Source organism: Filicampus tigris, chromosome 12 (genome assembly GCF_054856515.1).
Source record: "Filicampus tigris isolate MCC_2025a chromosome 12, RoL_Ftig_1.0, whole genome shotgun sequence".
In the NCBI taxonomy this organism is placed as follows: Eukaryota; Metazoa; Chordata; class Actinopteri; order Syngnathiformes; family Syngnathidae; genus Filicampus; species Filicampus tigris.
Window position 1 is genome coordinate 5,349,545 of NC_141228.1, and position 17,776 is coordinate 5,367,320.

At 38.7% G+C, this 17,776-nt stretch overlaps 2 protein-coding genes across 4 annotated transcripts in view; both read right to left on the minus strand.

Annotated features, from left to right (window-relative positions):
• Positions 1-3,303, minus strand: part of znhit6 (zinc finger HIT-type containing 6) — a 29,289-nt gene extending 25,986 nt beyond the window's left edge. For 2 of the 3 annotated variants that reach the window (XM_086048038.1, XM_086048037.1), the window contains exons 1-2: positions 3,035-3,303; positions 2,617-2,682 (exon numbers count right to left, since the gene is read on the minus strand). In XM_086048038.1, coding sequence (XP_085904164.1) covers positions 2,617-2,682; positions 3,035-3,150 — 182 coding nt within the window. In that variant the 5' untranslated portion in view covers positions 3,151-3,303. The remainder of the gene's footprint in view (positions 1-2,616; positions 2,683-3,034) is intronic. The other variant, XM_086048039.1, reaches the window with a different exon arrangement.
• A 793-nt stretch (positions 3,304-4,096) lies between these two features.
• Positions 4,097-17,776, minus strand: part of col24a1 (collagen type XXIV alpha 1) — a 116,243-nt gene continuing 102,563 nt past the window's right edge. Inside the window, exons 48-60 of the mRNA XM_086047753.1 lie at positions 15,764-15,871; positions 15,544-15,651; positions 13,920-13,973; positions 13,747-13,809; positions 13,482-13,535; positions 13,306-13,341; positions 11,992-12,027; positions 10,810-10,836; positions 8,165-8,227; positions 7,820-7,988; positions 7,434-7,543; positions 5,780-6,016; positions 4,097-5,440 (exon numbers count right to left, since the gene is read on the minus strand). Coding sequence (XP_085903879.1) covers positions 5,294-5,440; positions 5,780-6,016; positions 7,434-7,543; positions 7,820-7,988; positions 8,165-8,227; positions 10,810-10,836; positions 11,992-12,027; positions 13,306-13,341; positions 13,482-13,535; positions 13,747-13,809; positions 13,920-13,973; positions 15,544-15,651; positions 15,764-15,871 — 1,212 coding nt within the window. The 3' untranslated portion in view covers positions 4,097-5,293. The remainder of the gene's footprint in view (positions 5,441-5,779; positions 6,017-7,433; positions 7,544-7,819; positions 7,989-8,164; positions 8,228-10,809; positions 10,837-11,991; positions 12,028-13,305; positions 13,342-13,481; positions 13,536-13,746; positions 13,810-13,919; positions 13,974-15,543; positions 15,652-15,763; positions 15,872-17,776) is intronic.

The following is a 17,776-nucleotide window of genomic DNA, read 5'->3' on the forward strand; positions in this document are numbered from 1 at the left end:
TAAAGGTTATGTGAATAAAGTGGAGTTCACTAAATGTTTGACCATGGAACAGATTTATATTTTCAGTATTTTTAATAGGGAAAAACAACTTCCGAATACAAAAAAAATCAGATAGAAAACAGCATCACTGAGCAGATTATGTTCGACTTTAGAGGTGACACAATTTTCAAATATTTTATATTGCTTACATAACAAAAATGCTGATTGTTCAAATGTGCATGTATCACAACTTGTTAAAGAAAACAGATTAATTAAAAAAAAACAAACAAAAAAAAACGGTACATTGCAGGCCGTTGCAGGCACCAGTTTCACAGATGAGAGACAGGTATTTGGCCAGAGTCAGAATAACAGAGAATAAAAAAAACTAAATTTAAAAAAAAAAAAAAAAAAAAAAAAAAAAAAAAACTACCGTAAGCAAAAGAAACGCTGACTGATGCCTTCAACGAGAGGCCTTTATGAAAGAAGCTTAAGGACAATGTGTGGTGGCCAACAATTTCAGGCATGACTTTCAATATACCAGAAGATTTTTGAGGATTAGGTGATAAATGTTTCAACATTTGACAGAAGTCAAGGAATGGCTAGCTGTGGCATGTTATTGCAGGCTGGGAATCAAAAGAAATAGAACCAACAAATCCATGGCTCTGCCGGTCTAAAATATTGTGTTAAGTAAGAGTCAAAGAGATATTTTTATGACACATATTACATAACTAACAACTGAAACTATGTATCTTTACTTCTTTCTTACTGATTTATGGTCACTTTCAATCTTGAGACAAAATTCAGGGCAACAGTGACTCGGCCCCTGACATTTTTTTTTTTTTGTGTGTGCTTGGTGACCTCAAAGTACACAGCTTGAAAGTTGCAGTTTATAGCAGGCAGCAAAAAATAAATTACAGGTAATCCATATACTGGTGAACCTATGTATAGTTGCATAATAGATGATTTTTTGGAACTCTTGCCTCTGCTATTCACTGGGAAAACTCACCTATTTGTTGTTATTGTGTTCAGGCCAAAGGACTGAGCACAATAGTATTGCTACTAAGCAACTTTGTTAAAGTGAGGGAAGGAAATTCATTTAGTCATGCCATAGAAAAATGTACTTTTCCAGTCTTTGAGGCATTTATAATAAATTGAAAACCTTTTTGCAGTGGATGTCAATTTCTCGCTTACTTGAGTTTTAGTAGTTGAATAAATATGAAAACAAAGTTTTGAAATCAATTTAAAATCATTTATGAACGGTGATTTCAATCTCAATCCAAATATTTGGGATTCTTATTTTTTCCAGAATCATCCCGCCCTAGTTTCCGGCTCTAGGACACAGAGGAGGCTATCCACCTTTGTTCCGCAGGCTCTTCTCCTGAAATTCCAGAAGTACGACCTCTAATATGTTTTAATGTATTTATCAAATTAATTAGTTATTTGTTGTAAAATTTGTGTCAACAACTGTGGCGCCATATGCTACCTTAATTTGCAGTCCGCTTATCACCTTCCGCCTACAGTCGGGGTACCCATCTGCCGTCTGTTTACCCGCCATTTTGTCCGGCCGGTGTGGGTGCCAGATGTGATTGGGTGCAAAATTGTATCAGTGGCCTCCGTGCATGCTGATGACATCACGCTCCATAACGTATTTCTACAATATATAATTATTTGCCACAATGTTTGTTACCCATAGCTGTTGTATTTTTATATTCTGTGTTACTAAATAAAAAAAATTATAATACAAAATTGCCACATTGGTGAGGCAGCCCCTACGTCACTTCCACTTATGCCCCGAGAAGAAGCCGCTACATGTTTAATGAAATGTTTGCGTTTCTCCTGCCGAACTGGCAACGATTTCGTGGTTGACTCAGTCTGCAAGATTCTATGTATATAATGTGAAGTATTTCTTAATAAAACATGTTTTCCCTCCGAATAACCATGAACCACAATCAGATTGCCAAAGCCACGAATTGACATGACGTCATCAGTGGGCACGTAGGCCACCGAAGGACGATCCTCACAAAAGTGGCAGTAACGTACTTTATTTTATTTTTTATCTAGTAACCAAGAACATACAAACACAACAACTAGGGGAGTGACAAACACAGAAGCAAATAAATATACTACAGAAATACATTATAAACCATGACATCATCAGCACGCACGCAGACTTTTGCTTAAGCTTATTCCGTCTTATTTTGAAATTTATTTTCATAAAGTTTCCCTCTTTTTGTTTATCGCCTGCAAAATGGGCGTCCGTCATAGGCGGATAGACGACCAGTCCGGCGGCTAGGTGGAATGCCCAGCTCTGCTTAATTGCATGGCGGGGCTACATAAGGTTGTCTGCGTATGAATGCTGTGCACCTTCAGATTCCTATACTGTATATAGGTATTTGTGTATCCACCGCTGAATGGCTCTAAAACGGTCGTCAATGAGCTGCACTCATGATCGCTCATTTTGAGTGACTGCGTTACCGTTGTTTTCCGTGTTCCACTGTGTTTGCCTTTTTGATCGGTGCATTTTCATTGCTTTTTAGAGAGTCAAATTCCTTAACATTTGTTACTGGAAAGCAATACTGCAGTATGTTGCCACCCAAAGCGAAACATGAGAGTTTACTTTGACGTCAATATTCTTACCTGCATGAATGTGTGAGACACGCAGGGCACTTGTACTTGGCCTCCCCAAAGCCACACACACCACAACTGTTGGTAAGAACACATAAATTAAATAATTTATACAACAATTACTATACGATCTAAATGCAATTTAAACGTGTTTTTAATTGCGATGTGAGGGGAACAAAAGACGTGGCGCCAGTGTTTCTCGTCGGTGCCACCGGAAAGAAGCAGCTCCAGTAAACAAACGTGCTAACGATATGGCCTCAACACAGCTTGGATAATGCATGGATGGGACTTTAAACTCGTTTGGTCTTCATCTCAATGTACTGTTATTAGCATTTGGGGTTAAAACTTCATTGCAAAAGCATTGAAGCAGTGATTAGTAATGACAACATAGAGGCTCGGCCTTTGAGTTTAAATTCCGCACAACACTTACTTGGACAGAGAAACCTTTCTTTTCGTCCCTCTCATCTCTTCGCCTTGACTTTTACTGTCCGATGGGGTCTCCTCAAATGACATTGTATGTATCGATGGAGAAACTCGACTGTACATTAAGTGAGGAGTCGCCACTTTTGAGAAAGGATCGCAACAAAAACTCTTCCGCCGGTGACCATGCGAGTATGCGGCTTGTTTTGGTTGAGCAGCAAGATCCGGTTTCAACTCGCTCTTTGGCGCCTCCAAGTGTCATGACATGCTGATGGCGTCCCGAAATAATGCGTTTTATTTGCAAACGATGGCTGTTATGAGGCTGAGCAGTGAGAACGACCTTCTGTCGGGGGGGAAAAAAAAATCCATACCACAATGTGGAAGTGTTTCCTTTGCAGTCTATTGTTTGCGCAGCCTCCATGCTCACACAATCGGGTCAATGTAGGCTACTGTCTGTAGACTTTACAGACTACTTGCCAAAAAATAAAACGCAGCAATAATAGGCTGAAATTTGATAATGACACTTTACATTCAGAGGGATTAAGATTTTCTGATGTCACAGCAGGTAATGATTATGCGTGTGCGTGTGTTGGGGGGGTGGGGGGGGTCGTGTGGTTGTGCGTGTGTGTGCGTGCGCGCGTGCGTTTTTTTTTCTGAAAAAGTCACGGCTCCCGTTTTCTGAAGCTGGGCCATGATTGGTCGTTACCTGAGCCCTGAAATTCCATTTTTAGTCAACAGAAGTGACAAAATGTCCACCCCCTGAGATGGCTAAACACAAGTGGATTTTACTGCTTAACTCATAGTCCACAAACACAATATTAATCAGAAAGACATGTTTAGAACAGTAGGACTGCCATAGAACATATTATTGTAAAGGAAATGTTTGGGTTGACTTCCTTTTTGAGTGCTTTGAATCGAATTGACTCGTTCCAATTTAAAGTGTACCATCCTATAATCGTATTGCACTCCATGTAACGATACGTACTGAATTGTCTTTTTATTGGAGAGATGCACACCCCTAAAAATGACCCATGTAAAGGGTACTGTATGAGCACTTCCTTAAACACATAAATGCTGTTGGATAAAAGCTCCATTTATTTGTCATCACATTTATTTACACATATGCACCCAACATCCGGACAATTCGTATAATCATACTTTTCTCAAAGTAGCCTAATATAAGTTAAGAATATGGTGACTGTTTTGAAATGAATTCTGACTCTTGCCCATTGTAATTGCCACAGTGTGATAAGCATACAGTTGCAGGTGTGAACAAAGAAATACACCATGAAAACATAAATACTTCTATAAGTGTGGACAAACCAATAGTTCTCTGAGAGTATAACTGTTGTACAGTAATTTGAAAAATGAAAATAGGATATAAATAAACATACAGTATGATGGCAAAATATACACAGGAAATGCAAAGACCTACTGATGACTCATTCTTTGTTGCAGCACCAATGATAGGATTCCCCTGAAGAACCTACCACTTTTAAGCAAAGCTACAATAATATGTAGCATACTAAATAAAGGTTCATAAATTAAAAGCGACCAAGTCAACATAAGTACTTTTACAACATAATACACCTTGATGTAACCGGTACATACACAAAGGCATCAAAGACTAACCTATAAGCAACCATTCTAGAAAGCAAGGTAGAGGTAGAGCACCATCTGTCAAGATGAGCAGGTCCGACTGTGTAGGACCAAAAATAAAATATCATGATAACAATGTCCATATAGGCTTTGAAGGGAAATAATTTCATAACATCCACATGCTATTGCACTCATATAGATTTATAGTTATACAGTGCTCCTATTTAGAGACCTTCTTCGATGGCTCCCTGCATAGGATGATCTGGGCGTGTTTGGGGTGAGGGGGGGTGTCTGTAGGAGTTTGACATAGTGAAGCCCAATCCTGCAATCAGGGTGCAATATGCATCCATATATACAGCCAACCTGAGCAGTGTTTGATTAACAACGAAACAAGCCAAAATATATTTTACACATATGTTAGATAAATACAGCGATTTTTAACTGTTTGAATAGGTGGTCCATACAAATTAAGTGTGGCTATGAAAGTCTGTCACTCGTCAGATATTGGCTGAATTTTTCCTCACACAATTCCCAGAAAACAATTTCCAGAAAACATAGCATTCAGATTTGAAGTTAAAACTTCTCTTTGGTGTAAAACCATGTGGTACACGTGACAACCAGCCAAACAAGGAGTATAAAGTGAATTGGGCAGAGGATGACAATGTTAGCTTCAAAGGAAGCAGACAGGACCAACTTTAATATATTGCTGAACATTGGGACCTGGTGTGGGGCTTTCCACTATGTCTACAATAGGTAGTTGGTGACTCTCCTGAGTATGGAAGAAGTAATGTGACTGATGCCAGCTGCCATCTTGGATCTGAAACACATGGGATGAAGGAGGGAAGAGAACACAATTAATGAAAGGAGTCAAATTTAAAATACTGCAGAGACCAACCAACCAACAATGAACAGCAATTTAATAATTGTCTATAGAGAGAAAATAGAATACACAACCTCACAAAGGACAAGTCTGTAAAGCTCAGACAAAACATACAAATTCTTCACAGGAAGGCCTCAGAAGTAAGAGGCTGATGTGCTAACTTTTAGTCCTGTTTATGATTTATATAATGGGCCAGACATACTGAATTTCAAAATTCCTCATATACAGCATGCTGTATTTAAGTACAGGAGCAAAACAGGACAGAGGCAGTCCTACCTTGCACTCATCTTTTAGCACATATGGTTCAAGTAGTGTGTCGGTCTCAAACATTTGATTGTTCCAGCCTCGAAACCGAAGATTGCTGCTCTCTTTTGGTCTGGGGCCAGGAGAGCTGAAGCCGTCTGCGGTGCTGTTGGAATGATCCCTTCGGCAATTGAGTACGATGCTCTGGCTGGCTTCAGTACTCAGTAAATGGAGAAACTTCATTTGGACTTTCCCTACACCAAACACCATCTGCAGGGATAAAGCACAGACAGAGGTGACATCAATCTGTCTTTAAAACTGCATTCGGATAAAAGTTGCTCTTCGGAATGACCTCTGTGTGAAAGCAAAATGGAGAATGTTCATAGAAACGGAAATGTGACAGATGTTTCTTTATAGTTCTCCTGCACCTTAAATTGAGGTTTAACATTTACAATTGGATTAGTATAATTTTATGTTTCGTATTTAATTCAAAACCCATACATTTTGAACTACTTTTTTTTTGTGACTGCAATCATGCACTCAAATGTCAAGTTGTTCATTATTCTATAATTTCAAGACGCTCCTAAAAAAACAGGTTTGCATCATGTTACCCTGAGGTGCAGTCAAGTTTAAGTGGAACAAAAAATCCCACGTCGAGAATGCAAACCAACAAACGTCATTAGTGACCCCCAGGTGACCCAGGGCATGTGTAAGACCCTGTGACACCTGGAAATAGTAGTTGGATTTTAGAAATCTAAATCAATTACCGGTAAATGATGAAACATTACAACACTTTTCTTAAAAAAGAAGTCAACCCAAACATATTTTTTTCCAGAATATGTTCTATGCAGGCCCACTAGTTGAAATATGGCATTGTGAGTAATATTGCATTTGTGGAATATAAGTTAAGGAGCAAAATGAACCCACTTTTTGACATCTCAGTGGGCGGCCATTTTGCCACTTCTGTCGGCTGAACATGACATCGAAGTTGCTCAAGGCTGAGATAATGACAAATGATTGGTCGTTATCTGAACCCTGAGCAACTTCAATGTCATCTTCAGTCGTCAGAAGTGACAAAATGGCCGCCCCTGAGCTAGCTAAAAATGGGTGGGTTTTCACAAACGCAATATTAATATTAATCAGAATGCTGTGTTTGGACTAGTGGGCCTGCATAGAACATCCATCCATCCATCCATTATCTATACCGCTTCTCCTCACAAGGGTCGCGGGGCGTGCTGGAGCCTATCCCAGCTGTCTTCGGGCAATAGGCGGGGGACACCCTGAATTGATTGCCAGCCAATCGCACACAAAGACAAACATCCGCACTCACAATCACACCTAGGGGCAATTTAGAGAGTCCAATCAACTTACCATGCATGTTTTTGGAATGTGGGAGGAAACCGGAGCTGCATAGAACATATCATTGAAAAAAATGTGTTTGGGTTGACCTCCCCTTAAAGGGGAAGTGCCCACTAGTTGAAACACGGCATTCTGATTAATATTGCTTTTGTGGAATATGAGTTAAGCACTAAAATCCACCCCTTTTTAGCCATCTCACGTGGCGGCCATTTTGTCACTTCCGTCGACTGAAAATGACATCACAGTGTCTCAAGGTTCAGGTAATGACCAATCACAGCTAACCTGTTTTCTGAAGCTGATGCATACTTTATATGTATTTCATTGTTACCTTGTTGGTGTCCAGTGGATGTAAACAGGTCTGACCCCCTGCAGTGAAGTTGCAGAAGACCTGGAAAGCATCTGAAGTGTAGCCAAAGTTTGGATCAATCCAGAACCACCCTTGAAATCCACATTGAGATGGAGAAAAAAATGTATATATATATATATATATATATATATATATATATATATAGAGAGAGAGAGAGAGAGAGAGAGAGAGAAGAGAGAGAGAGAGAGAGAGAGAGAGAGAGAGAGAGAGAGAGAGAGAGAGAGAGAGAGAGAGAGAGAGAGAGAGAGAGAGAGAGAGAGAGAGAGAGAGAGAGAGAGAGTGAATGAAAAGTGAACTTGAGGTTTATGTTAAATGTTTTGACGAGCTAAGCGTCAATCAGCTCTCACCATCTTTTAGCTTGTGGTGACAGTCCAGCAGGTCCTTACAGACGCGAGTGGGGTTCTCTCTGGTTCCCACAGGCTTTTTGATGCTCTCAATCACACCGCTCAAATAATGCAATGTCTTAAAAATCTCCGTATTCTGGTCTGGTAGGCTCACCTCAGCGTTTTGAAAACTCTGGTAATAAATTACAGTAGCATTAAGAAAAACAATCTGTAATATAGTGTGTAAATTCAGCATCTATCGACAGTAGATGTGTATTAGATTTAAACATGTTCATGTATTTGTGAAGCCACTCTCCCATCCATTGTCACCCTGCATTCAGCATTTAATGAATTAATTAAATATTTCACCTCTTTTCCAATGGCAGCTTTAGGGTCAGACATGCTGTAGAATTCTGAGTCATCATATAGCCTCTGTGGGGTCAAGATCACAATTTATTTTCCATTTAAATGAAAATCTGTAGACATCTTGTTGTTCATATTTAGGTGAAATAAGCATTTTTTACGGTAATATATCTACAATTTACTGGGATATAAAGCCCCTGAATGTGTAAATAATCTGAGAGAAGAGCGGTTAAAGGCACCAATATATCAAATTATTGTCTCCTGTCGAGGATCAAAGCATTCCATTATGTCTCGTACATAATGTACAAAAATTACGAGAAAAAAAAAACAAACTAATGGGTGGTTCTCATAAATAATGATCCAGGAGTCTGACATGGGTCAAAATGATATACAGTAGCATGCATTCAGTGTCTGATTTATGAAACTTTGGAACTCCCTTTGTAGTGGTATCTCTAAAACCATTTGGAAATAAAAACATACAACTTAAAAAAGAAATAGAAAAAAAGAATAATAACTAAAGATTTGTGCACATAAAAATTATTATCAACAAAATTGTCCTCCTTTTCGATCATAGTACAGATCTGTTGACAAAAAGAAATGATTAACTTATTTTCAAATAAAAGCCCCCCCAAAAAAATCTTCTTAAAATATTTATTTCGAAATTTAAAAGACAACTGACAACACAACCAACGACAATATTTCATTGTAGCACCGAACTGAGTGTTTTTGCGTTTATTGAGACATTTTAGTGATCGGCTGCACTGTGGGCGACTGATTAACGCGTCTACCTCCCAGTAGAGATGTCTTGGGTTCGAATCCGGGTTCGTGCCTGCGTGGGTTTTCTCCGGGTACTTTGATTTCCTCCCACAATCCCAAAACATGCATGGGAGGTCAATTGAACACTCTATATTGTCCGTAGATGTGATTGTGAGTGCGAATGTTTGTTTTTCTCTGTGTGCCCTGCGATTGGCTGGCTACCATTTCAGGCTGTACCCCGCCTGCTGCCCGAAAGACAGCTGGGATAGCTCCAGCACGCCTGCGACCCTTGTGAGGAGAAGCGGTACAGATAATGGATGGATGGATGGACTTGAGCTTGTGCTTCATCGAGGATCTTTGTCATTTTTGGTGGCATTCCTGGTGGCAGGGAAGCAACTGCTGCGATTAAACTCCTTTTTTTTTGTTTGCATGGATGCTACTTTTTAAATATATTTTAAAATCTCACATACCTCCTGATTGCCTTCACGTACAACCCCTGGGGTGCGCGCACCCACATTTGAGAACCACTGCTTTAAACCAAACCTTCCTACAGTGTGCTATGATAAATAAAAATAGTTCACTCAGCCCTTTGTTCTCAAGAGTTTGTTGAATGTCTTGTCCTCCATTGTTTCATATTGGAGCGCTTGGTACCTGAGCACCAAGCACTTAGCACTTAAGTAAAAAACATTTTTAAATGAATTATTTTCCCATTTAACAGCTTCGCTACATTCATACAAAGATATTCAGTTGAAAAACTGGTGCAAATGACCAATTATATGTAGATTACCTCTGAATGGTGAACAATGGCAGTCATGTTACGCGTGGTTTCATTTGAGGATCACATGGACACCACGACTTAATAGCTACTCGCTTTGTAAAATACAAAATGCCTGCTGCTGAACTGTGCACCTTTCAAATCCTGCTAACTCACGAGCATAAATACACTGAAGAAATAGTCCATGCAGCTAATTTGAAAAAATATATCGCTCTATTTTATTGTATCTAGGTTACCAATAAAACTGGACACCATGCTTGACACGTAGATTACACAGTAATTGTAGAATAAACCAAACTTTTTTTTTTTTTTTTAAATGTTAACATCATATTTCACAATGAGCTCACTGAAATTCCGAGTCAAGTCCCTCCGGTGGAAGTATACATTACATTACAGTACTATATCGTCTGAGGTACCTCGTGGACACAGAAGGTAACACGTGTAACGTGATTTTTTTCTGCCGATGTATTGTCACATTATGGACTTGTTTGAACGGTATTGTGTTGCATTGACACTGTGCCACAACTGTTTTTGAAATTGATATATTTTAAGAGCATAAAGGCCTCTTAATTAAATGGGTGTGTTGGCATGTCACGAAGAGGAAGTAGTCACAACGGTGTTGTTCACCAGTCAAAGTACATTCACTCATCCCTGCAGTATTTTTGCAATATTGTAAGCAGTGAATATTATAAGGACTGAGATCTAGTGATTAACTGTGAAAGGAAAAAAAATATTGACTCTCAAAGTGGGTGAGTGTTGAACATTCTGCTGGGCCATACTTTCTGAGAACCACCCTTAGATACAAGAAATTGCTTTGTTTCCGCACAAGATGAGGTGAGTCAGTCAGTGCCACACAAGCTGTATAATTGTTGCTGATGAAACATAACTGGACTTCATTTTCCATGTCTTACAACCATTTGCTGACCTACTGTATGTTCAGTTAAATACCGTACGTTTGTGTAAAGAGAGCATGCCGAGGTTTTATAGAATTCTGTTTTATAGCACTGCCCTGCAGACCAGAAAGTATTTCTAATGCTATCAAGTACCATATAAACCCTATAAATGTTTTTGTTTTTGCTTCTGGTGTGTGTGGTCATGGGTATGTTCTTATCTTACTTACTGTAGGACCTGGAACACCAGGGGGGCCCTATGGAAGAGAGAAACATGAAAAAATGAGCTACATACGGACAGAAGCAACATAAGAAGAGGATATGCAAACAAGGGGACTTTCTTTGGATTGGTGACCATCAATATAAAACAGTGTTATAGTATTTTATAATATTTCCAGCAAGCAGTACAGTTAGGCTCAGTTTGTACAAATTTGTAGGTGTTTGAGTACCAACCACAATGGTAAATATGAAATATGTTGGATAGGGCAACACGGTAGACTGTTGACTGACACAGTTCTGATGACTTGAATGATGAATTGTCACTTCCTACTTTTCTTTTTGGAGAAGATCCAGATGCCAAGAAGAACAAACATGAAGTACTCATTTTTTTTCTCCTGTTGTTGGCCTTTGATACTCTGTCAAGGGTTACGCTATGTCATGGCTGGTATATGTATTGGATATTCACTCTGTTCATGCAGCTAACAGCCCTTGCCATAAAGTCAACACAAAACACAAGTTCCCAGTTTCCAGCTTTAAGATAGAGTTTGCAGTGATTTAATATATATCAAAAGTATCTATATGACCTGACAGTAGAATATTATAAAAATATTTTTCATCTATGTTGAATGTAAGCCTACTTGAGAGGGAAAACAGTTGAACCGTTTAGTTTTGCACAATCATCATGTCTCGCTAGGGAGTCATTAAAAAGCCAGTAATGACTAATTTGGGTGTGCTCAATGCATGTGGTTGTGTTATTGCCAACTTTACATGCATTGTTCATTACATCTAGACCACAACTCCATGTGTTGACAAGTTTAAAGCCTTATCAGCTAATAATGTACACCAATTTTCTGAGACACCAATTTTCTGAGTCAGAATCAAGTATTCACTAAGCCTATGGTATAATACTGTATGCTGTCACAATCATCAGCTGTCAGATTGAAGCTGTACTTCCAAGCGGTTTATAAAAATACACAGATCAATCTACATATCTATCTATCTATCTATCTATCTATCTATCTATCTATCTATCTATCTATATATATATATATATATATATATATATATGTTATTTGTCAGATTTTTAGATATTAACATTTTTTTTTGTTATAGAAAAAAAGAGCTGTTGTAGAAGAAATTTCGATTACACAAACCGGCAATCCATGTTGACATATAAAACTAAACCAACTTACCCTGGGTCCTGGACTTCCACGTGGACCTTGGGGCCCCTAAAAACATGGCAAATTGCTGTGAAAATTTTACAAAACTGTGAACAAAAGTAAAACTACCACTCCGCAAATTCACGACGACAAGTTTGAGTTTTACAAGAAAAAGTCAGGTGTTACACCCAAAAACTTTCTTCAAAGTATCTATGAGGCTGTCACAAAAGCCAGTGTTATTTATGTGTCAGCGTAATTTCTAAATAATCGAGGTTGAATCGAGGCAACTAGACTTGTTTTCTTTGTTGAAGACTGACAGAAGGACCAGGCACATATCAGGAAGGCTCTTACTAAAAATGTGGGTATCCAAACTTTTTCAAGTTTGGCAAGGGTAATAATGGTCACTACATGAGTATAAACACAGAAACAGGAGGCAGAATGAGGCAGTTCCTTTTGTGGCTGGTTTGTCAAAGAAATGTAGAAGCATTCTCTACAAACATAACATACCACTGTCTCAAGAAAAAAGAATGAACTGGTGCATATCTAAGCGCAAAGATGGCCAAGGAGTGGGAAGTGATGAAAGTCCTTATTCGGCAAATCAGCGTGCAGGATTGGGTGACGTGACTCAGCGGCAAGTGGCAAATGGAAGACAACACTGTTTCACATGGTGAAATTATGATGGAGAGTCCCCTCTCAGCAAATGGTTTAATAGCAAGACATGGATCCACAAAAGTGAGTCGGTAAGAACAAATCCAGTTGCCTGAATTCAACCTTTTCGGATTGTGATTTGTATGGTATCACTGTGATCAGAGGATTGTAAATTAAAATTTTTACGAGCACAATTTCAAACCATCAGGTTCAGAGAAATACAATTACTTCAAAGTATGGTGTTATACGACATACTGTATATTCTGACAGACCGAGACTGGGGAACTCATGTTTGCGTTACTATGCCCTGGAATAAAGTGACTATGCAGTCATGCTAACAATTTGACAAGGCATTGCAACGTTGCTTGCACATAGTTGTCTGCAAATACAGCAAGGCTGCATAGCGAGTTCCTGTAGAAACCAGCTTCTTTCACTCTGACTTTGATGGCACGTAAAATAAATTTAAATTAAGATACCACTGTAGTCCAGACTAAAATCATGCATCATTAAAAACAGCCTTCGTCATCCAAAGTTCAATTTACAGCCACAAGCTGCTTTGAGATTGCACAATGAATGGAGCCAGGAGTTATTTTGCAATGAGAAGTAGACTGGAATCATGATATAATCACACATGGTATCGGTTGTAATCAAACGTGTACGTTTTTGACATTTTGATTACAGGTTGGAATCAGATCTTACCATTTCTCCGCTGCTTCCTCGTGGACCTCGTGGACCCTTGTAGAAATGGAAAATAAACACTTTTAGCAAAAACAAATAAAATTGCATCTCACTCATATGCAATTTAAACATCAAATTCATCAGCTAGCTAGAACATAATAAAATAAAAAAAATAAAAAAGTAAAATAAAAACCTACAGGTTTTCCCATGGGGCCCATCTTTCCTTCAGGCCCTACTGGTCCAGCGAATCCCTGAAACAAGTTCGTATTAAGCATGGCTTAACTCATTTTATGCAATGAAAGTGACAGAGATTGGCAAAGGAATTTTCCCAGTACTTCTGGTTACATCATGGGTTTTGTCAATACAGGGTCTCTCAACAGTACTCTACATCCAAGAGCCCTTGTTGTGACTGAATAGGTCTGAATCTTGGTGTGTGTTTCATATTGTTTGCACAAAACTCACCAGAGTACCCATAGGGCCCTTGGGACCAAGGAAACCTTTCAATCCCACATCACCATTTGGACCCTAATGCAAAAGAGAATTTTTCATTTTATATATGCCACTATAGAGATAATACTTTTGTACAAGCTTACCATATCTTTTGTACTTTCACTTTCACTTGCTATTACACTAACCTTTGGACCTGGAAAGCCCTGCAAACCAAGCATCCCTGGATGACCTGGTTCCCCCTGGCAAAATAAGATTAATAATATCAATAATGTGGTGTTGTACACATTCAGAAAAGGACCGTACAAACTAGACTGTGCATGTACTGATTTATTTATTTATTTCTACAAGGGCACCGGCAACCCAGATGAAACAGAGTATGATGTCCTTTAAGCAACCCCTCTGCATTATAAAATAAGTAGGGCACTTGCAGAATGGTTAATGTCTGGATCAACAGAAGTCCCAGCCAACATTATCATATGCATGCAAGTGCGTGCGCACACACACCCGCACACACCCGCACACACCCACACCCACAGACAGATAGACAGACACACACACACACACACACATATTGGGGTTCAGTGCCTGCACCCAACTCTGTCTGAGGTCTGTCTGCCGTCCAGGGTGGCAGCCACAATGTTTATACAGCCAGTCATCCACATCCTCGAGACAGATTAATTTTCGAGCCAACAACTTTGGCCAAGCAGCTCTATTCACTAAATGGTGTAAAGGGATCTGACCCAAGGGCTGTAGTCTGCTCTCTGTTACATGAACATCAATGGAGAAAACGAGGAAAGGGATAGGAGACCAAAGGATTGAATTTGTTTTTCTTTAGAAGTTACATAAGTAAAGTGGAGCAACTTTTTTCGGGTCTCTGGAGTGTGAGGATCTTACATAACTTGGCTTTACCAAGAGAAATTCCATCTGAGGTCTTCAAGATAATTCTTTGACTCCATTTAGGATGGAAATGTCTCAAATGCATTTCTTGCCGCACTACAATTTGAGCCACAAAAGCTATATTTAGCAAACACAAAAGCACGCATGGATACTTATTCAGTGTCAACTCATTGAACAAAGTACATATGCTAATCCTTGGTTTGTAACTGTATGAGTACTGTATGAGTACACAAAATGTCAAAACAGACTTATTTGATCTGCTTTCTCAATCTGATAAATCAAACAACCTTGTGGTGTACATTTCCGGTCTGTTCATTCATTATTTATGCTGACTTATAGTTTTGCCGCTTTAGCCATATTGCACTGAACAGCAAGGGCAGTGGTGTGTGTCCCTTGTGTTGCAAAAATTTTCATTTCAGGCACTACGTTCATCATTACACTTTTCCTCTACGTCACGGATACCATTCAGTGGGGGCATCACAGGGCGAGAGGTGGCGTACATCCTGGAATGGTCGCCACATGTAGACAAAGAACCATTCACACTCACATTCATACCAGTGGGCAACTGAGAGTCTTTCATTTACCAAACATGCATAAGTTTGGAATGTGAGAGGAAGCCAGAGTACCCGAAGTAAACTCATTCAAGCACAGGGAGAATATCCAAGCTCCACATACAAAGGCCAGAGCCAAGATTCCAACCCAGAACTGTGAGGCAGATGTGGTAACCACTTATTCACCGTGCTGCCCCACACACGATAATGACAGAGTATATTGCCCGAACATGTAACATAGTTTATTAATACAATGGTTGAATTTCATTTTCTATCAAATAAGAGGCATTCGACTTTCGAGGTTCAATTGTATTCAAGACCAACTTTGCTTTAACCTAACACAATTGTCAAAAGTACTCACTGGTTGCCCTTTGGGTCCTGTCTCACCCTTCATTCCCTGGTCACCTGTCGCCCCCTCCATTCCTCTCAGCCCTGACAATCCCCGATCTCCTGACAGGCCAATCTCACCCTGGACAAACAAAAGAATTGGTAAAGTCAGCAAAATGTAGCGCAATATTTTCTGAAAACACATGGAAATAATCAAAACATAGTAGGACAAATATGTATGCTGTTATTTCCACCTTTGGACCAGGTGGTCCTAGTTCTCCTGGTGGTCCTGGGAGTCCAACACTCCCCCGAGGACCTGGACGTCCAGTAGGACCAATCGGTCCCACCAAGCCTCGCTGGCCCTAAAAACAGCCCACAGAAGGCGAAATGTTAAATTAGCAAAACAACGCCAGATCCTAAATGATATATGCAGACTAATCAGAATACAATTAAGACAGAATGCAAGTGATGATTTTAAGAAAAAAAAAACATCTTTGTTATATTGTTGTATGCTAAGTAGACTGAAAAAAAGTATGCTATGACTATAATTTGATCAACTGACATAATTTTCTATTCTTTTGCTCAAAATATTGAAATGAGATATGTTAGTTTAGCACGTTATAGTCATGTGAAATTGATGTACATGTCCGAATTAACTAACTGCAATGGAACCAAATTATTTTTTTCAGCGTAGACAATTACCTTTTAAGGTATATATATATATATATATATATATATATATATATATATATATATATATATATATATACCTTAAAAGGTAATTGTCTACGCTGAAAAAAATAATTTGGTTCCATTTGGTTAGTTAATATATATATATATATATATATATATATATATATATATATATATATATATATATATATATATATATATATATATATATATATATATATATATATTAGGGGTGTAACGGTACGCTAAATCACATTTTAGTTCGGTTCGTTTTTTGGAAACTTCGGTTTGTTATATTTTCAATACAAAAAACAAAGATTTTTTTTTTTAAATGTTTATTTTGAAAAGATGTAAACTGTCCGTTTTTTGAAAAAATAAATAAAAGCGAACCATTTGGGTGATATTATAAGAAATTACACCTGAATAAAAAATACACTAACAATAAAGATCACTTAATTTTGTAAATTTATTAAGACATTGAAATCTCCCCGTGCCTGCGCGGGTTTTCTCCGGGTACTCCGGTTTCCTCCCACATTCCAAAAACATGCATGGTAAGTTGATTGGACTCTCAAAATTGCCCCTAAGTGTGATTGTGAGTGCGGATGTTCGTCTCTGTGTGCCCTGCGATTGGCTGGCAACCAATTGAGGGTGTCCCCTGCCTACTGCCCGAAGACAGCTGGGATAGGCTCCAGCACGCCCCGCGACCCTTTTGAGGATAAGTGGTATAGACAATGGATGTATATATATATATATATATATATATATATATATATATATATATATATATATATATATATATATATATATATATACACATATATATACATACATACATTTATTTTATTATTTGAGTGACAGCCCAACGCATTTTCTTTATACAGTATGTGCATGGCTCTAAACCAGAGCGTTGATGTCTGCTGGCCTCCCCTCCTAGTCATAATGTTTCTTGACAATGGGCTCCAAAAGTGAAGTATAAAATGGACTGCCTGTCACTGAGCTGCTTTCTCACGCTGCAGACCAAAGCAGTTTCCTGCTCCATCAGCAGTGTGGTGAGGCAGAATGGAGCGAGTGATATTAGAATAACAGATTGAGTGGTTCGTCGCTTCGCATATGGCTTCTCTTCCTCGATCAACGTGATGAAAGAGGATAAGCCCGAGTAAACCTGCTTGGAATTTGTAAGGTGAACCCCCAAAGTCTGAGAAGCTTTTGCATGAAAAACATACAGTGTATCTCATCTTAATTAGAGAATGTGATTAAATTAAAACTTGACCAAGATTCACACAGGAATAAATGCATGCTTAGGACACACAAATTCAAGCAGGAGTACTAATAAGGGCACTTTGAAACAGTAAAACCGGTCAAATACATTTATTTAAGCTACTGCATATTTTCCATCAATGGTCGCAGGACCACAGTATGCAACATGCAACAACTTAGACATTAGGTAAATGATTGACCTTTCCAATCCAAAATCAAATCTGTAAATGAGTTTTTTATGTTTAAGAAAAACATTATTTTAAAAGTGTTTACTTTATCAAGCTGGCTCTGTTCAGTGAATCAGAAATCCGATTGGT